Raw genomic sequence first — 21,484 nt, forward strand, 5'->3', positions numbered from 1 at the left:
GCAGAGTGACCTTCATGGCTTCTTGAATTGTCTCAAAGAGTATCATTTTACTGTGCTTTACTAGCCAAGCAGTTGCATGCCTTATATTTAAGCTTTAATTTCCATTTCTAAGGCCATCACTCTGGGAACAGCACCATAACCAACCACATCTGTCAAGTATCTTCAGAAACACTAGTCCCAATTTAAGTACACAACTACTCAAGCATTATTTTCCAATGAGTACAGCTTACTTATGCCCATCTTAAAGTCCCTGAATAGGCTTTTGAAATAAAAGGTACATCAATCATCTATTATTCCTATTACTTCAATACCTTCCTACACAGATAAGACTAAACTTTGGTATTTTTCCATAAGCGCATCAGTATTAAAATATGTAGCAAGACAACCCATAACAGTAAGTGAAAAAAATATTTCCAAATTAGGGCAGATAACAACATTGCCTTATATTTTGCAGCTTTGGCTTGGCAGTTTATTAATGTTGCACAATACCTATTTACAACCATAAGTAATTAAAAAACCCACCATAACATCATGAAAGGTTACATATAGGGCTAATTCAGTCGTGACAACACAGGCAAAACAATCAGAAATAAATGGCCAAAGAAATTGAACCATTTTAGATAAACAAAGCATCAAGAAAGGCAGAACAATTCGGATTTGCTTATTCAAAAAATATTAGAAGACTAATGAATCCCTACTAACATTTTTCCAGAAATATGTTGTTCTAATGTGTTATTATAGAAAAGTGTAGCGCCTTCCCAAGAGACAGATGTTTTACCTTGTTACTAAGGGATGCATGCAACAACATGAATTTCTGGAGTGTATCATTAAATAAAATGGATTCTCAAAAATGAAAAGCTAACAAATTAAACACGAGAAAGACTGAGCAGCCAAATGCAACAAGGCTTGCAAGCAATAAATTATTCTTTCAAGATTTAGATAAAAGCAACAGCTATTAAGGCATCTACATATAAGGTTACACTTAGCAGACTGGACCAGATACTGCATACACTGTAATAAGTGATCCACTCCTTTCTCGCATGATGTACAACCTGTTAACAGGCAAATGTAGCAAGAACAAACCTTCCAAATCAGTGATCATCATTTCCTGTTTGTTCTTGAGTTTGGCCAAGTTTTTGGCCTTTTCTTCTTCTTCAGCCAGCTGAGAAGTACATTCAGCAATTGGATCCTCCATCAGCTTCTTTTCCTAGCCATGAGAAAGGGGAGAAAGAATAACTTCTACAATAGAATTTGAATCACAGAATCACAGAATTGTAGGGGTTAGAAGGGACCTCTTTGGGTCACCCAGTCCAACAACCCTGCCGAAGCAGGGTCACCCAGACCAGGCTGCACAGGACCACGTCTAGGCAGGTCTTGAATATCTCCAGAGAAGGAGACTCCACAACAATAGTCTCTAAGCAACACAAATAACTGAATATACAAAATCCATACAGAGGTCTCATACACCAGATATAATACAGATTTCTTTTCAAGTGACTGACCTGTCAATACTACGGATCAACTGGAACCGTACAGAGACATGAACACTTGTTTTCCAAGAAAGCGAGGCTTGGAATTGAACACACAGGAGGTCTGGTTTTAGCACAGCATTTGTTTTACACTTTTGGAAGTCTGTTTGCAATGAACAACAGTAGCTATGATAAACACTGTTTCCAGCTCTTAGGTTTGGAAGACCCATGGAATTGGAAAGAATGCATGGCAAGTATCTCCCTTTTAAAGCTCTCAGTGTCTCAGCTTCCACTTGGTCAAACCCCACAAGTCTTCAGGCGCAAACTCTATAGATAACGCAACAGCAGCCTGAAATGCTTTGAGAGCTATCACTTGGTACTACCATCACTTAAGAGCAGAATCTCCACCACGCATACTGGTCTCACCTTCAGAAATTTGGAATTTTGGTCCTCCAACAAACAGAAAGGGGGGCTTGCAAGACAAGCAAGACTTCAATTAGTCAGACTGGCCGGGCCTCCGGCAGCCCTGCTTTCCACAGTTTTGACAAACAACAACAAAAATAAACCCACAACACCAAGTAACTGTCTCGACAGCCTTAGTCACTGCAAGGTGTTTTTGTATGGATAAGATCATCACTATTTTTCAAAAATCAAAAAGGTTATGAAAGAACCAAGAGGAAAGCAATACTTACAGAGCCTGTGGCTTTGTTTTTGCCCTGTACTTCAAGTACTTAAGAAAGGCAATCCTACAATCGAGACAGAAGCTTTCTTTCAAGAATTACCGTCCACATGAGAAACAAAGTCTTAAAAAACTGGAATACCTTTAACTTTTGCCAGAAAGAAGGGTAAATGGAACATGAGTGTAATAAAGCAAAACAAAAAAATCCCCCAAAACCAAATTTGCAGTTTCTGCAGAAACGCAGAAATTTTCAATTCCCCTATTCCCTCGTCTCAGTCAGCAAATTTAACAATCTTGAGCTTCACACCGGAGAGCCTAGGGAGAAAACGCGGTGGTGAAACTCAGACCACAAGAAATTTTCACACCAAGACAGATACACACTTCTTCCGTTTATGTCTACTAATTTAAATAACTAGCAACTAGCACTGTTTTCGTGAAGAATAACAAGTTTTGACAGAGTTCTGTAAAGAAGCTAGCAAAGGTTTAGTTTACTCATCTAAGTGATGTGAATTTTGCAAAGCTGCATCATACCTGCTCAGAAAACAACTCAGGATCTAAAAATAAGGTTAGATGTTTCAGTATGAAGCTACCGCTCCTTTCGAAATCACTGGAGAAGGATAGGTACACCTGGGAACATAAGAGGCATTTCTTTTGCTTATCTTCAGACAGGATAGACTGCTTCCTCAGGGTGTCCATCTCTGTCCTCACTTAGAAACAGAACGGAACATAATCAGACACACACTTAACTTCTGTGTTTCAATTAGGGCAGTTAAAGCTCATCTGGGAAATCCTCACCAAGGGGAGCTTCAGTCTGAATGAGCCTACCCATGATCCTGTACTTCAAAGCCAATTATATTTCTTCTGAAATTCATAAAACAGATTAAACAATTTAGTATTTCAGCTACAAAGGCAAATGCAGTCACTGAAAGCCATCATTAACCTGCAAGTACCAGTAATTATGTTATGGTTGAACTCGATGACCTTAAAGGTCTTTTCCAGCTTAAGTGATTCTATGCTTCTATTTCTGAAGCTTAAAACGGCACCACCTAGAAACCTGAATTTTAGTGACAATAAGAGTGGGTTTGGGATGTGAAGGCTTTGAGGAGCAGGGAAGTGAACAAAAGTCTAATTCCATTCACCTGAACCAGAGGTACGCAGTACCAGAATGCCTAGAACTGGATACAGCGGTGGTAGATGGATGCAGTTATTTATAGAACTTTACTTCACACACTACCACGATGGAACACACCTGCCTATTTCAGGTATCTGACCATGAATAGGGTCCAGGTATGGCCACAGTCCAGCTTAGAGTACCCCCTTAACCTCACGCAGCCTGGAGAACCTGCAAGTTCATGGCAGCCCCCAGGCAGTGAGTGACAACCAGCACTTTTCCTTCTTTTGGAACGCTGTGTATGCAAACTTTTTTTTAGTTATTTCTACATTTTGCACTGACTTCCCTCCCCATTCAAAAACACAAAGTTTCTAAACTAAAGCAGAGCCCAAGAGTCAGAATTAGGACTCATTACTTAACCATATTAAAGCAGCTCTAACACATGCATTAACACGATTTCATTCTTTTCTCTCTTTCCCATGCCACTTAGTGCACACAGGATTGATGAGCCACAAAGCCAAGTAGTTTAGAAGACTCTGTTTACTCCCTACCCTCCTTGCTTAATCTGTCAAAAACCCTCTCTGGACACATGAGCCTCCCCCTCCACTCACCAGTTACCTGTCCTTGTTCTCTTCCTCACCCTTTCATTCTAAATAACCTTTTCTCCACACCACCTGAGTCTACAGAGGAATAATTGAGAGCAAAGGCAAGAGAGGCTCCTATGCTGGCCTAGGAGGATGGGATAGCTGACCAGACCAACAGACACCAGTGTGGGTCACCTTTGGTCTGAGATGCCCAGGCTAAAGCACAATGGTTGCCTTTAGAAAGCTGGTCCATGTATGACCTGGTTAACAACCGAATAAACCACAATATGCCTGGTGCAGATAAAATATGCAGATTTACTGGTAAAGTTCTTAACACTACCACCCCACTCCCCCAAAATTCATTAGAGCGCAGATGTGTTGGATGTGAAGCTAAAGCTTCCAGTTATTTACAACAGATATCTTCCATCTTTTCTCCCTTGCTACGCACCAACTAGAACTGTACACGTGTTAGTTCTGATGCTCAACCAAGCACACTGCAGACAAGGATTCAGGCTCACTTTCATTCCACCTTCAATCTATAGATGAGCCTGTTTATAACTCACTGCCATGCGCTTCTCCCTGCTCTCCATCACCTGGCTCTAGAAAGCCCAGACTCAATTCCTAATTGAAGGGACTACCCTAGTCTCACCTAGCTCTGCCAAGTCCCACAAGCACTAAAGCTTCTCTTGTACCTTTTTACCACCACCACCCACCCACGCTTCCTAGCACTGTGCCCAAGACAATACCTTTAACATTCTTTGTGATTAAACAGAAATGAGACAGTGTGGCTACAGATTCAAACACTCAAAAACTAGGAAACGTTAGTATTCAGGCTGTTCGGCGCTGTAATTCCACCCTCCGTGGTTACACTGTGTTACTGGCTCCATTCCCCACAGGACCCCTGTGCCTGGGGATGACGTGCCAAGGGCTACGCAGGACTCCTCTGCAGGCACACAGCCACTAGCTGTGATGAAACAGGGCTTCTGGGAAAGAAAACTGTCACAGACAAACAGCTGAATGCCAGACACAAGAAGGCTGTTGAAGGGATGAGTAGAGCTCCTATGTGATGCTCCTTGCGTAAGCCAAACATTTCACAGCCAGTGCCGCTGGAGAACGTACATGGTGAGCATTTGTGGCATGGCAGAACATTACTGTTACTCTGGCCACGGCCTGAGGTGTCAAACTGGGGGCTGCGTTTGTTTGTAATACTTCTACAGCACCCTGTAAAGGTTTGCCTGTCAGGCAAAAGAGACAAAGTTAACCCTACACTTCAGAATGGTGTCGGGAAGATAATTATTTATTCATCAGCATACAAATTGTTCATAAAAAAAAATCCATGCAACTTTCAGAAGTCTCAGTAATATGCATAGCACTGATAATTATTCGTTACAGGATGGATAAAAGTAAATCCATGACTTGCTGTCTATTTAACAAGCCTGTTTAGCATCATCTTTGTGCACAGGTCAGTGCAAAGGCTGTACAGATGGATACTACGGATCACCACCAGCCCTCTACAGTTTTCTAATGTATATGTGAACAGGAACAAGTTAGGGCTGCTTAAATATAACCAATTCTGACACTTCCTAACTTTTGAGTGTTAGGTGTGTAGATTAGACATTCTTCATCTGCAGTATATAAATAAAAATTAATTGTTACAGAAGCGAGACTCATTTGTATTTTCAAAATGGTTTAGGTTACGTGAACATTTTGCATTTTTCATAAACATATACTTAATTCAGTGCTTACTATAGCAGTGCATTGAATGAAGCGCACAATCAAAGTATCAAACTTCTATTCAGGACACTACCCTATTCTTTTTACTGTGTCTGAACTATGTTTTACAAAGAATAAAAACTTTTCCAGTCTTCATCGTGACAGTCTTCGATGGCTCACGAAGCAGCTGATTACACCCACCATCTTAAACTCCTGTCCCATTTGATCACGCTGCTAAGTAGAGAATAAGATTCCAGTTCAACCAGCAACTTAAACAGAATTAGCCAGCACTGCATTAGACTGAGCAACTCATCCTTCCCTTCATCAACATCTTCCACCCCAGCTTTTTTCTGTGCCTTCACTTCATATCAGTTATGCATCCACGCAACAAACAGAGGAAACTTGTTTCATCTAAAGCCAGATGGACTTCATTTCTTCCCCATGAGGGTGATGAAACACTGGTCCAGGTTGCCCAGAGAAGCTGTGGCTGCCCCCTCCCTGGCAGGGTTCAAGGCCAGGTTGGATGGAGCTGTGAGCAACCTGGTCTGGTGGAAGATGTCCCTGCTGATGGCAGGGGGGTTGGAACCAGATGATCTTGAAGGTCCTTTCCAACCCAAACCATTCGATGATTCTATGACTTTCAGAACAGTAGTTTGAGCCTGCAGTCTCCAAGCCCAGTGAGTGGCCACAGGAATTGTTACGATGACAAAACTCAAAAAGAGGACTACTTTTAGCACAGGTACTGGCACAAAGTGCTTATGGAAACACAGCCAAACAAACAAGGAGTACTTTTTAAACCCCTATTTTTGGCTGTTTAAGTGGTTAAGCACAGGAAATGTTTTGCAGAAAGGTTGTATAATCTTCATCACACAAGGTTTTCAAAACTCAGCTTTAAAGGGAAGCATATTTTGAAAGGAGGCTCGACAAGAGGCTCACAGAAGTCTCTTCAACCTGGTGCATTCCAAGCTGTCAATAGTGTGTTTAGAATTACTTGGTATACAAACTCTGTGCAGTTCCATTCTCTGCATAATTCCCTTCCCCCAAAAAAAGTTGTAGGCAATTATACTCCTGTAGAAATTTTAAAAACACTAGTTTTGTTCAAGGCTGCACAGCCATAAATCCAAGAATATTTATAAACCAAAACCCACACAGAAAACAAGTTCTGAAGGATGACTTTCTAAATAGCATTCTGCAGAGCCATGTATTCCCCTAGCACATGACAATGCTAATGCTGCCGACACTCCAGTCACAGCATCCTCCTAAGGCCTCCAAATCTATCTGCAGAGCAATCATTCTCTCTCTCCAACTTCAAATTCTTGCTTTTTTTCCTTCACAGACTGGTCAAAAGTCCTCTCCTGGTTTTCTAGGAGTTTGAGTCTTGACACATTCCAGAATATCTTAATATTAAGTGTTATACACTAGAAATTACAGAAGCTGATGCTTCTGAGTCTGATATAGTTTGAAAACTTCCAACCACATACGCCAGTATCGAATATAGCAAGCCACTTGCTTCTAGCAAGTTGAATTAATATTCCACTGCAAAGAGATCCAAGTGCTCATAGCAACAGATATTCAAACCCATTCATATCTTGTAAAGCAAAATATTGATAAAAACTCATTGTGAATTTTGAAGTCTAGCAGTAAATCTGAAGAAAGTTCTACATAAATCAGTTAGTGACAAGTTACCAAAAAGCCCAAGACTCTGACATAATTGCATATGCTTTTGTCTGTAATGTACTAAAACTAGAGCTTTTTATTAGGTGCTCGCTTGTAGACATATCAAGTCTACAGCAGTTTTGAAGCTTGATGATTTTTCTTATTTACAAGATAATTTTTGAAAGAACAGAAAGCTTGTTCACGAATATAGTACTGAAAACTGCATCTGAGGGAACTAAATTCACTAAGACTTGCCCAAGTTAATTAAATTTTTGGAAAACTGGCATACACTGCATCAGAAAGCTTTGATACCATTCCTAGTTACAATGGTTGCATAAAGCCTTTAATTTCAGAAGAGAAGTTAAACAGCTAACATCAACTGGAAATTTTAATGTAACTGCTCATTTCAGCCCCTACTAAAGAGAAAATAACGGTTGAGAAAATTATGTGGATTACATTACAGCTTATCTTTAATAAAAAAGTTATGTTTTTTTTTAAATGCAAAGATGGTGGTTTTCAAAAAGAACAATAAACAAATGATAAAATATCCCAACTTACGGGAATATTATGGTCCTTTCTTCCTTTATGAGAGGAAGCAATATGAGCAAGGTATTGAATAACCTTCTTCGTGTTTTCAGTCTTCCCAGCACCAGATTCACCTCTGCAAAACATTTCAGACATTTTCCTCAAAACTGATTTTCAACAACTTATGAAACCTTTGTTTAAAGCAACCTCATTTCATTCCATTTACGGCTTTGACTACACAACAGACCTTCACTGTCTAGAACAAAAAGCACTGATGTTGCAGGGAACTACATGGTGTTTGTTTGAAATACTTTCTTCATCCTAAAGATCAGCTTAGCATTAAGATGTTGATACAATGCATCACATTAGTGTGATTAAAAGCTTTTTGCTATGTGCCTGAATTCCTGTGTTACCTTAAGTAACAAGAAACAGCCCTGTCCTCTGCCTTGATCACAAGTCCAGAGACAGATTTATTCAGAGTGCAGAGACATATATATTAGTTTTCTTAAAATCATTATGCACACACACTTTTATATTTAGCATCATTTTAATATATTGTATATACCAGGAGCTGGTTATGAGTATTACCAAGTTGATGGAAACATTCAGTATCTTTAGAAGCCAGTTTCAAAGTACAGTAAAACATATTTTAAAGAAACAGATTCTTTGCACTGCTTATCAGAGACTCTTAGCTAGTTAAAAAACATATTTCTGGCCATACGGCTACATGAATTCATTAAGAAATGAATTTATTAGTGCAGAGTGGTACAGTACAGAGATAAATAAAGACAGCAAATGCACATTTACTTCTTAAGACAGAGGTAGAGTTAAAGCAGAACGTGTTTAGACAGAATTTATTGTAGTGTTTACATACACGATATTGTAGGCAGGAAGCGTTAACAAGTTCATATCACTATAATTACAAATGATGTTACTACAGCTCTTTTTAAAAAAATAAAAATTAGGTCTTGTCTTCAGATAAGTCCAGGCACATCAATGGGATTACCAGGTCTCACTTAGCCATGATTAACTGGCAGTAGATTACTGGAGAAAGATCCCATTTCAAGCGAGACAGTGACTGCCACTAGCAACTCTGACGGGTGTGAAGCAGAAACGCATTTCATTAGAGGGATTTGTGTGGAAAAAGTCAAAGTAGTTCCGTCATTCAACAGTCCTTCAGAAATTAAAGTTTGGAAACCAACTACTTTAAGAATGACAAGTGTACATTTTGCATGCTTGCATATTTCTCAGCTAAGATACTCAGAACAGCAATGTTAATTTAGCAGGGGGAGTTTAAGCACATTCTTACAGTCTTCACCTTCCTCCACCATGCTGCATACGTCAGTTTTGCAGCTAGTCTGCATTCACTTGAGTATTTAGTACCTTCAGACCTGCACTTCTTGATCAGATAGGCAGCTTAGAAGCATCCCTATCCTCACATTACACCTAACCTCCGCAAAAATGAGACAATATAGCACTTGAAATTTTAACTTTGCATACACAGAAAGGATATCACCCCAGAAAGAATATCACCCCAGAAAGGATATCACCCCAGATGTTCAAAGAGAATGGACTCTAAAGCAATGTCATTTCTTCTTACCTTCCAACCCTCTCAAATGACGGAAAGCCCACGGGACAGCTGCGCTAGCAGAGGTGACCTCTCGCTATGAGGTGGCCATATGTGCACTCCTCCACCCATGAGCAAGCAGCAATGGAGACTGAGGAAGTGCACTCACAGCAGCTTAGCAAACCCATCATGGAAAAGTAGCCTACAAGAGCTAGGTACAAACTTCAGGTGAAACAGCTTATCTGTTTGACCTGACAGAACACTATCAGTCCCTAGGTTTTGCAGGAGAAAACTTTTAACTGAAAACACTAAAAAAAAAAGTTGATTCTGCAGACAAGCTATGGGATATTTATCACAGCCTCAGTTACCAAGTTGTGGCCTGCAATACTAGAGGGTTAATCAAGGCACCTGATTTTATTGATGGCATACATCAATAAAACAGACCCGCTCTCTCGGACCGCACCGGCGCCGCACGCTCCCGAATTCTCAGAAGCAACTACATCAACCTGTCCAAAACCATTTTGTTCCATTGTTCCTCATAAGACAAACATCACTGAAAAATAATACAGAATACCAGAGATTAAAAATCACTGTGCTCAATTAGTCAAAACTTTCCAGTGATTGAGAGTAGTTCCTTGAAACTTGTTGACTATGCTAGCTTTACTCATTGCATGGGAAAACTTGGAAGGTATTACTTGAAGAGCTGGTTACAAAGAAGATTACTCTGAGAATTAGCTAATGGATAACTCGGTTTCCTTTTTGCCAAGATACCATCGATGTGCAACACAAACTGGGTGTACTTTGGGACCGCTACAAGTGGAAGAACACACTTTGACTCTTAATGAACAATCCCATTTCTACCCAGGCCAGAGTCTCCACATACAAGACAAATGTGAAGACTGACAAGCAGGAATAAAAGACCTCAGGTGCCAATACAGTCTCCCTTTTACTACAGTGTTTACATTAACATAATTCATGACTTCAAGCAATATAATAATATAATAAAAGCAGTCTTGCCTGTTTCTAGATGTATATTAAAATATGCTTAATGCTAAAACTATTCTAGCAGATAAGAGAAGCAAGAAGAGTAGTGCAGCAAAATATACATTTACGTTTTAAAACAATACCGTTTGTTCTAACTGTCATCAGAGCTTGGGAACGCATTATTAGTCGTGCCTTTAAAATTGCACAAAATCTTTTCTGCCAAATCATAGAAACAAAGTTTATCAAAATTTAAAGGAGGAAAATCTACTCTGACACATCCAGTGACGAGAAAATAGTAGAATAAATACAGTCCAGATGTCGACTTTCTAAAAGGGCAGCACACATTGGAAGAGTCCAGTAATCAACAGGATTTTCTGGCATACGCACCAGTAAAGCTTCATACAGCACAGGAAGGTCGAAAGCTTGCAATACATTCCTTTTGCTAAAAAGCCTTTAAATCTAATAGTGATTTTTTTTTTTCCTCGAGAAAATCTTTATGCAAGTTCTCATTCAAAAGCAACGCTAATGGATGTTATCATCCTAGTTCTCCTCTCCCTGGAGCTTACAAGTATGCCAAATATTTCCTGCAGGACAGAGTGTTAGATAGCTCTGCTGCCATATACTATAAAAGAATTAGAAGATTTAGGATTAAGTCCTTTTCATTTACAGAAATAATGACATCTGCGTACTTTAGTTCTTTCCTAGGAGTGCAAACACACAGATTATAAAAATAAATTAAAATCTACCTCTATCAACCTGCCCAAAAAAGGTAAACTTTTAGTAACACTATGTACAATATTTATGGAATGGAGATTGTATCACGAAGCTAAGGATTAACTTTTTCAAAACCTTGTTTTAATACAACTCAATTAATATGTTACCATAAATTAAACAACCCAAACCCTTGGCTGAGATCCTAGCCTTACTTCAGTCAATGGCAGCTTTGCTAATGACTTCAGTAAGGTCGTAATTTCACCTGCTTTATTTCAGTCTCAATTCCACTACCAGTAGAAACAAAACCTTCCCAGCCTGAATTCAAATGCTGTATCAACTCCAGCCAGGGGCTACGGCAAACAGCGCATCCAAGCAAGCAAACCGTCCTTAGCAATAGCCTCAGGCTGGAGGTACAAGGTTATTCCATCAATTAACTGAAGGATCTCTCCATTACAAACTACGTTACAGAGACAGGTCAAGGAAAGTCTGACAGTCGCTGGTAAATTGATGCAGTATCTAGAATTAAAGCTTTTTTCCCTAGAGCAGCAAAAGCTTCTGCTCTGAAGCAGCTTCAAACACATTTAAAAGACAAAAAGCTCAGCTGGCATAAGCACTTTGAAGTTTCTACATGGTTTTAAATTCATTGCGTGTAAAGCTATAGAGTCCTTTCCAATAAAGGAAAGTACTTTTCAGGCAAATTTATCTCAGCTACACTTTGGTTAGCAAAAATTAGTGCCTGACTTCTCAACCAGCTGCAATTTCCCCCCCAAGCAACTTGAGACCAGATCTTGCACAGAAGTAAAAGGCATTTCCTCTACTGAACAGATCACCATCGAGAAAACAAGTAAAGCAAACATAGCGGGAGAGGACTCGCAGGTCATAAAGCAAATCAGCAACACGCAGGAACGGAAGCCAGTCCTCTGACTTCCAGGAGAACAGCATGCTCTTCCCATGCGGCCCACTTCTAGTGGCAGTTGTTATTCCACGAACAGGTCAAACGCCTGCCTGGGAAAGATGATGTTCTAAAGGAAAACGGTAGCAAAACAGTTACTTTTCTTATTGTCAGGCAGGTTTGCAACATCTGCACATCTTCTTGTGACAGCTACAGTGCTTTGGTTTCGGCTGCCGCCGGCAACAAAAGCGCCACGCGGCCCCCCCTCCCCCCCGCTGCGGTGCGGAGGAGAATGGAAAGAAAACAGGCAGAAAACCGGTGGGTCGGGATAAGGGCAGTTTAACAGAACAAAAAACAGAGGGAAACAGGAACAACAACGATACAGATAAGGAGAAAACACGAGAAAAAACAGACCCGCTCTCTCGGACCGCACCGGCGCCGCACAGTCCCGAGCCGCGAGAGGGTTCTCGCTGAGCCACCCCCCCCAGCGGAACCCAGTGTGACGTCACAGGGTATGGAACACCGGGCTCTGTTTGGCCAGGTGGGGTCAGCCCCCACCCCCCGGCTGTGCCCCTTCCTGGAGTCCGGTGAAAATTAACCCTGTCCTGGCCGAACCCAGGACATACAGCACTCAGCACTGGCAGGACAAGGCAACACCACCACCTCTTCCTGAACTGGTAAATGAGTTTCTGGATTTTAGGGAAGTCTAACTAGTTTGAAATTCCTTACTGAAATCGCACTGTGAGAACTGGCACCCTTCCACCACCACCCAGCTAGCCGTTAATGTCACTAGCAGATCAGGGGCTCCGCAGAACCTGCAGTGTAGTGCTGTGAGTCACGTAGACAGAAGGACACAAAATGACACCTGCAAAGAAAGCTTTAAAATTCAAAGACAGACTTCTCTTCCTCTTGCTACCTTTGCACAAAGTCTACTGCAAGCTAACAATATTTGCGAAGATAAACATCTGGAGTATATTAGGATGGTCAGATGCAGTTAGTGTCATCTGTCCCATTACAGATCATATCTGTGACTTAAATTGCTGAAAAACTGTTTCGGTTTCGGCTGCCGCCGGCAACAAAAGCGCCACGCAGCCGCCCCTCCCCCCGCCGGCGTGCGGAGGAGAATGAAAAGAAAGAGGCAGAAACAGGTGGGTCGGGATAAGGGCAGTTTAACAGAACAGCAAACAGAGGGAAAACAGGAACAACAACGATACAAATAAGGAGAAAACACAACAACGAACCGTACAACCCAGACAGCCACTCTCCCAAAACAGGACCGGCGCTGCGTCCCCCCAAGCCGCGACTGCCTTCCCGCCGCGCCGCCCCCCCGCACCGGAACCCAGCGTGACGTCACAGGGTATGGAACACCGGGCTCTGTTCGGCCAGGTGGAGTCAGCCCCCACCCCCCGGCTGTGCCCCTTCCTGGATTCCGGTGAAAATTAACCCTGTTCTGGCCAAACACAGGGCATTATCCACCCCTTATTCCATACCATCTACGTCATGCCCAGGTTCCCCATTGTCCAGTTGATCACCACCATTTCTCCTGTCTCCAGATATCATTCCCTTAGTCTATGGATCATCACTCTAAAGTGTCCATTGAGTTCATTTAATCCGTGACTTTGGGCTCCATCTGTCGTAACGGTCTCCCGTGGCAGGAGGGGTGATGTGTGGTGATGGTCGGTCACTTGCTGCATCCGGAGCTCACGGCTGATGTATCTGGTGCGGCCCGTGCCCACAGTCTGCAGGAGATGTTGATCTTGATGAAGTTGCTGGATGCCAGTTGTTGAAAACCAGGTCCAGTTCCATCATCGCTGTGCTCTGCTAGGTTTTCATCGAAAAAGTCCATCCTTCTTTAATCTGGATGATTCTTACTACGCTACTACTGGTACAAAATATAACAATTATAACAGTGATGACAGACAGTGACAGGGTTATTTAACAATTAACTTTATACAATTTATTTATGGACTATTCTCGCCCGTAATCAAATCTCCATGAGGTACACATCCGACTTCCCCATCCTTCCGCATTACCCACCAGGTACACCCAGGACCTTGAGCAAAAGCAATCCCGCGGACGGGCTTGCCTTTGCCCGAGGCAGGACTAACCCAAACCATCTTCCCTAACATGTTCCGCATGTGCACCTCAGGGACTTTATCTCCTTCTACGGGGCACTGAGGTTTTGACTGGGCAGGACCAGGCTGGTTGGTGGATCCCCGGTTGTTAACCAACCAGGTGACCTTTGCTAAATGGGGATCCCAATTTTTGAAAGTCCCACCCCCCATTGCCCTCAGATAGGTTTTTTAGCAGCCCCTTGTACCGCTTGATCTTTCCAGAGGCTGGTGCATGGTAGGGGATGTGATACACCCACTCAATACCGTGTTCTTTGGCCCAGGTGTCTGTGAGGCTGTTACGAAAATGAGTCCCGTTTTCTGACTCAATTCTTTCGGGGGTGCCATGTCACCACAGGACTTGTTTTTCAAGGCCCAGGATGGTATTCCGGGCGGTGGCATGGGGCACAGGGTAGGTTTCCAGCCATCCGGTGGTGGCCTCCAACATTGTGAACACATAGCGCTTGCCTTGGCGGGTTTGTGGCAGTGTGATGTAGTCAATCTGTCAAGCCTCCCCATATTTATATTTTAGCCATCGTCCTCCATACCACTGAGGCTTTACTCGCTTGGCTTTTTTGATTGCAGCACATGTTTCACATTCATGGATAACCTGTGCGATCGTATCCATGGCCAAGTCCACCCCTCGGTCACGAGCCCATCGGTATGTCGCGTCTCTTCCTTGGTGGCCCGAGGTGTCATGGGCCCACCGAGCTATAAAGAGTTCACCCTTATGTTGCCAGTCCAGATCCACCTGAGCCACTTCAATCTTAGCAGCCTGATCTACCTGGTGGTTGTTTTGATGTTCCTCAGTGGCCAGACTCTTAGGGATGTGAGCGTCCACGTGAGGCACTTTTACAACCAACTGCTCCAGGCGGGCAGCAATATCTTGCCACAATGGGGCAGCCCAGATAGGTTTGCCTCTGCGCTGCCAGTTGTTCTTGTTCCATTGCTGCAGCCACCCCCACAAGGCATTGGCCACCATCCAAGAGTCGGTGTAAAGACAGAGCACTGGCCACTTCTCTCGACTGGCGATGTCTAAAGCCAGCTGGATGGCTTTCACCTCTGCAAACTGGCTGGACTCACCTTCTCCCTCGGCAGTTTCCGCGACTTGTTGTGTAGGGCTCCATACAGCAGCCTTCCACGTCCGCTGCTTCCCCACAATGCGACAGGACCCATCCGTGAACAGGGCATACTGTTTCTTATCTTCTGGCAGCTGGTTATACAGTGGGGCCTCTTCAGCACGTGTCACCTCCTCCTCTGGCGATGCTCCAAAATCTTTGCCTTATGGCCAATCCATGATTACCTCCAGAATTCATGGGCGACTGGGGTTTCCCATTCGGGCGCGCTGGGTGATCAGAGCAACCCACTTACTCCACGTAGCATCGGTGGCATGATGCGTAGAGGGGACCCTCTCTTTTAACATCCAGCCCAGGACCGGCAATCGTGGTGCTAGGAGGAGCTGTGCTTCAGTGCCAACCACTTCTGAAGCAGCTCGAACTCCTTCATATGCTGCCAGAATCTCTTTTTCAGTGGGAGTATAGCGGGCCTCGGATCCTTTGTATCCCCGGCTCCAGAACCCCAGGGGTCGACCTCGAGTCTCCCCTGGTGATTTCTGCCAGAGACTCCAGGTTGGGCCATTCTCCCCGGCTGCGGTGTAGAGCACGTTTTTAACATCTTGCCCTGATGGGACTGGACCACGGGCTACGGCATGAACTATCTCCCGTTTACTCTGTTCAAATGCCTGTCGTTGCTCAGGCCCCATTCAAAATCATTCTTCTTCCGGGTCACGTGGTACAGAGGACTTACAATCTGGCTGTAATTTGGGATGTGCATCCTCCAAAACCCACAACACCCAGGAAGGCCTGTGCTTCCTTTTTGCTGGTTGGTGGAGACATAGCTGCTATTTTGTTGTTGACATCCATTGGGATTTGACGGCGCCCATTCTTCCACTTTATTCCCAAAAACTGAATCTCTTGAGCAGGTCCCTTGACTTTACTTCGCTTAATGGCGAAACCGGCTTTCAGAAGGATTTGAACTATTTTCTCCCCTTTCTCAAAAACCTCCTCCGCTGTGTCGCCCCATATAATGATGTCATCGATGTACTGCAGATGTTCTGGGGCTTCACCCTTTTCCAGTGCAGTCTGGATTAGTCCATGGCAAATGGTGGGACTGTGTTTCCACCCCTGGGGCAGTCGATTCCAGGTGTACTGGATGCCCCTCCAGGTGAAAGCAAACTGTGGCCTGCACTCTGCTGCCAAAGGGATGGAGAAGAATGCATTAGCGATGTCAATTGTAGCGTACCACTTGGCTGCCTTTGACTCCAGCTGATATTGAAGTTCTAGCATGTCTGGCACGGCAGCACTCAGCGGTGGTGTGACTTCATTCAGGCCACGGTAGTCTATTGTCAGTCTCCACTCTCCAGTAGATTTTCTCACTGGCCATATGGGACTATTAAAGGGTGAGCGAGTTTTGCTGATCACTCCTTGACTCTCCCGCTGGCGGATCAGCTGATGAATGGGGAGAAGGGAGTCTCGGTTGGTACGGTACTGTCGCCGGTGCACCATTGTGTTCGCGATTGGCACCTGTTGTTCTTCAACCCTCAGCAACCCCACAACGGAAGGATCCTCCGAGAGACCAGGCAAAATGGACAGCTGTTTAATTTCTTCCGTCTCCACAGCAGCTATGCCAAAAGCCCACCGATACCCCTTTGGGTCCTTGAAGTAGCCTCTCCTAAGATAGTCTATCCCAAGGATGCACGGAGCCTCGGGGCCAGTTACAATGGGGTGCTTCTGCCAGTCCTGCCCAGTGAGGCTCACTTCAGCCTCCAGTACACTCAGCTCTTGGGACCCCCCTGTCACTCCCGAAATGCAAATGGACTCTGACCCTTTGAACTCTGATGGCATTAAAGTACACTGTGCACCAGTGTCCACTAGAGCTTTATACTCTTGTGGATCTGACGTGCCAGGCCACCGAATCCACACCGTCCAATAGACACGGTTGTCCCTTTCCTCCACCTGGCTGGAGGCAGGGCCCCTCTAATCCTCGTCAGAGAATTTGCTGCTCACTTGCTGTAAGAATGACTTGGAGGTCCCCTCCGAGGATCGGAATCAAGGTCAAACTGTCTACCTGGTCTGGAGAGCTGGCTTCTGGAAACTGCAGCTGCATTTTTCCTAACAGAATCCCCTTTTGTGATTGTTTTACCTCGCAACTCACGGACTTGTGCCTCTAGACTTGAGGTGGGTTTTCCATCCCACTTCCTCATGTCCTCTCCGTGGTCACGCAGGTAAAACCACAGGGTGCCCCGGGGTGTATAGCCTCTGTATTCCCTCTCCTGAGCAGAGAAACGCCTGCCCCTAATAGCTGAGACACTGGCCCATACAGGTGGGGAGTAGGACATATCCTCTTTGAATTGCTGGAACTGTCGGGACAATTTATTCACAGCTGAGACAAGGGAGGAAGACAGACTTTCCTCATATTGCCGGAGTCTGACAGCCACCTTGTCCACTGTTGGTGCCTCTTTACCTTTCCAGTTTACAACTGCCAGTGAGTTGGCATATGAGGAGGGTGCACTCCGCACAAACTTCCTCCACATAGATGCTGTGCACTGGACTTCATCTGGGTCTGTGGGTAACTGGTCATCGTCTGGTTCATTATAAACCAGCTCCCGCACAGCTAATTCCCTCAAGTACTGAATACCCTTTTCCATATTGGTCCACTTGCCAGGATGACATACAAAATCGTCACTGAAGGGGTACCTCTCCCTCACCCCTGAGAGACGTCTCCTCCAGAGACTGAGGACTTGTTCCTTTTTCCCAATGGCCTTGTCAATGCCCCCGTCCCTGGCCAGGGATCCCAGCTGCTTGGCTTCCTTGCCTTCTAATTCCAAGCTGCTGGCCCCGTTATCCCAGCACCGCAGCAGCCAGGTGACAATGTGCTCGCCTGAGTGGCGGCTGAAATCTTTCCGCATGTCTCGCAGCTCGCCCAGGGACAGGGACCGGGTGATGATCTCTGTCTCTATCTCCTGTGATGACCCTGGCTCATCGTCATCCCTCCCGGAGCGATCTGCTCTCTTTGCGTCTTTCTTTAGTTTTACGGGGGCGACTGCTACCGGCACAGGTTGGTCACTGGGCTCAGCCGCGATTCCTGCAGCTGGAGCTGGGGCTGCAGCAGCTGCTGTGCCTGCCAGGGAAACTGAGGCAGACCCTGCAGCTGTGGCTGCAGCAGCCGTGGTGCCAGTCGGGGGGGCTGTGACTGCCTGCTGGGCTGGAGGGGCTGCAGGGCCGGCTGGGGCGGCAGCACCAGTCGCAGTGCCTGCCGCTTCGTTTCCCCCTTTTTCCCCTTTAGGGCACTGAACAGTGTTGAACACTGAAGCTCGGTAGGCGTGGGCCAGACCCCAGCCTGTTGCAGTGATCTGTGTCTCTCTGGAGTTCCCCGGGTGGCAGCACAAGTTTTGCAGATATTTTACTAGACTGTCTGGATTCTGTATTTGTTCAGGGGTGAATTTAAAAAACACCGGTGGTGCCCACTGCCCTAGGTACTTGCCCATGCTGTCCCACACACCCAGCCACTCACAGCTATCCGGCCCCGGGGCAGGTCTCTGCACGATGTTCTTAACGACTTGCTTAACCCTGAACGAAACCTGCAACCCATTCAGGAGGCATAACAAAAGGAGAGTGCTGCCCTGAGCATCCCACGGGTACTCGAAATTCTCAAAAGCAGTAAGGACCAGCCTGAGGAAGAGAGGGGGGGCGAAAGAGTGGGGGAAGGTATCCCCTTCGGTTTTCCCCACAGATTGGGTCTGATTATTAACACAATCTAAGACATAGGACCCGAGGTACGGAAATGACCGCAGTCCCGCATGCAAATACAAGACTAATTTCATGCACAGTGATGTTATCATATCATAAGTCGATATCGTACAGTACAGAAAAATCATCATCCTGATCTTTTTTCCCGAGGTAACAAACAGCATGGCGGCAAACACATACAGCAAGTAAGGATTTACGTAGCACAGATATTTGATCAAAGTCAGAAACATTTTTACCGGCGACTTTAACTAGCACAGTAAATGCGTATAATAAATTTTAACAAAATCTATGAAAGCAGTTTTAACACCCGCTGCTCAGCCCTGCCGTTATCCCCGCTCCACGTCTGGGCGCCAATTTAATGTTTCAGTTTCGGCTGCCGCCGGCAACAAAAGCGCCACGCAGCCGCCCCTCCCCCCGCAGGCGTGCGGAGGAGAATGAAAAGAAAAAGGCAGAAACTGGTGGGTCGGGATAAGGGCAGTTTAACAGAACAGCAGACAGAGGGAAACAGGAACAACTACGGTACAAATAAGGAGAAAACACAACCACGAACCACACGACCCAGACAGCCGCTCTCCCGAACAGCACCGGCGCCGCACCCCCCCAAGCCGTGAGTCCCTATCCGCTGCGCAGCCCCCCCCACCAGAAGCCAGCGTGACGGCACATGGTATGGAATACCGGGCTCTGTTTGGCCAGGTGGGGTCAGCCCCCACCCCCCGGCTGTGCCCCTTCCTGGAGTCCAGTGAAAATTAACCCTGTCCTGGCCAAACCCAAGACATCGGGACACCTACAGTAGGCTGCACAGGACCTTGTCCAGGCGGGTCTTGAATATCTCCAGAGAAGGAGACTCCACAACCTCCCTGGGCAGCCTGTTCCAGTGCTCCGTCACCCTCAGAGGGAAGAAGTTCTTCCTCATGTTCAGGTGGAACTTCCTGTACCTCAGTTTGTGCCCATTGCCCCTTGTCCTGTCACTGGGCACTACTGAAAAGAGATTGCCCCCATCCTCCTGACACCCACCCTTCAGAGATTTATCAGCATTTATTAGGTCCCCTCTCAGCCTTCTCTTCTTCAGGCTGAACAAGCCCAGCTCCCTCAGCCTCTCCTCGTAGGGAACATGTTCCATTCACCTCACCATCCTTGTAGCCGTCCACTGGACTCTTTCCAGTAGCTCCTCATCTTTCTTGAACTGGGGAGCCCAGAACTGGACAGCGTACTCCATTTGAGGCCTCACCAGGGCAGTGTAGAGGGGAAGCAGAACCTCCCTCGTCCTGCTGGCCACACTCTTCTTGATGCACCCTAGGATCCCATTGGCTTTCTTGGCAGCCAGGGCACACTGCTGCCTCATGGTTAACCTGTCGTCTGCCAGGACACCCAGGTCCCTCTCCGCAGAGCTGCTCTCCAGCAGGTCCACCCCAAGCCTGTACTGATGCATGGGGTTGTTCCTCCCCAGGTGCAGGACCCTGCATTTGCCTTTGTTAAACCTCCTCAGGTTCTTCTCTGCCCAAATTTCCAGCCTATCCAGGCCACACTGAATGGCAGCACAGCCTTCCGCTGTGTCCACCACACCTCCCAGTTTGGCGTCATCAGCAAAGTTACTGAGGGTACATTCTAACTCTTCATCCAGGTCGTTGATGAAGAAGCTAAACAAGACTGGGCACAGCACTGACCCCTGAGGGACACCACTAGTTACCAGCCTCCAACTAGACTCAGCGCCACTGATGACAAACCTCTGAGTTCTGCCATTCAGCCAGTTCTCAATCCACTTCACTGACCACTCATGCAGCCCACACTTCCTGAGCATCCCTAGGAGGATATTGTGGGAGACAGTGACAAAAGCCTTGCTGAAGTCAAGTCAACACAACAGAACACAACACGTGAGAACACATCAGAACACAACAGAACACAACAAAACACTACAGATGAGAAAACATCAGAACACGTCACAACACAACAGAACACAACAGAACACAGCAGAACACTACACATGAGAACAAAAGAGAACACAACAGAACACAAAAGTACACAACAGAATAGAATACTACACATGAGAACACAACAGAACAAAACCGAACAAAACAGAACAAAGCAGAACAGTACACATGAGAACACATCACAAAACAACAGAACACAAAAGATCACTACACATCAGAACACAACAGAACACAGCAGAACACAACAGAATACATGAGAAAACAATAGAACACAATAAAAAAAACCAGAACACTAAATATGAGAACACAACAGAACACAAGAGAACACAACAGAACACAACAAAACACAACAGAACAAAACAGAACACTACATGTGAACAGAAGAGAACACAAAAGAGAACAAGAGATCACAACAGAACACAACAGAACACTACACATGAGAACACAACAGAACACAACAGAACACATCAGAACACAGCAGAACACAACATAAAACAACAGAACACAACAGAAAACGACAGAACACTACAAATGAGAACACATCAGAACACAACAGAAGACACAGAACACAACAGAACACCACTGAACACAACAGAACACAACACATGAGAACACAGCAAAACACAACAGAACGCCACAGAACACAACAGAACACTACAGAACACAAGAGAACACTACACATAAGAACACATCAGAAAACAGAAGAACACTACAGAACACAACAGAACACATCAGAACACAGC

At 45.1% G+C, this 21,484-nt stretch overlaps 1 protein-coding gene across 1 annotated transcript in view; it reads right to left on the reverse strand.

The window, feature by feature from the left end:
• The window catches only part of LOC142363304 (myosin heavy chain, embryonic smooth muscle isoform-like), a 34,968-nt gene extending 19,647 nt beyond the window's left edge, over positions 1-15,321 (reverse strand). The window contains exon 1 of the mRNA XM_075436823.1: positions 15,309-15,321. Within this exon, the coding sequence (XP_075292938.1) occupies positions 15,309-15,321 (13 nt within the window). The remainder of the gene's footprint in view (positions 1-15,308) is intronic.
• Positions 15,322-21,484: the final 6,163 nt, after the last annotated feature.

Source organism: Opisthocomus hoazin, chromosome 15 (genome assembly GCF_030867145.1).
Source record: "Opisthocomus hoazin isolate bOpiHoa1 chromosome 15, bOpiHoa1.hap1, whole genome shotgun sequence".
NCBI lineage: Eukaryota > Metazoa > Chordata > Aves > Opisthocomiformes > Opisthocomidae > Opisthocomus > Opisthocomus hoazin.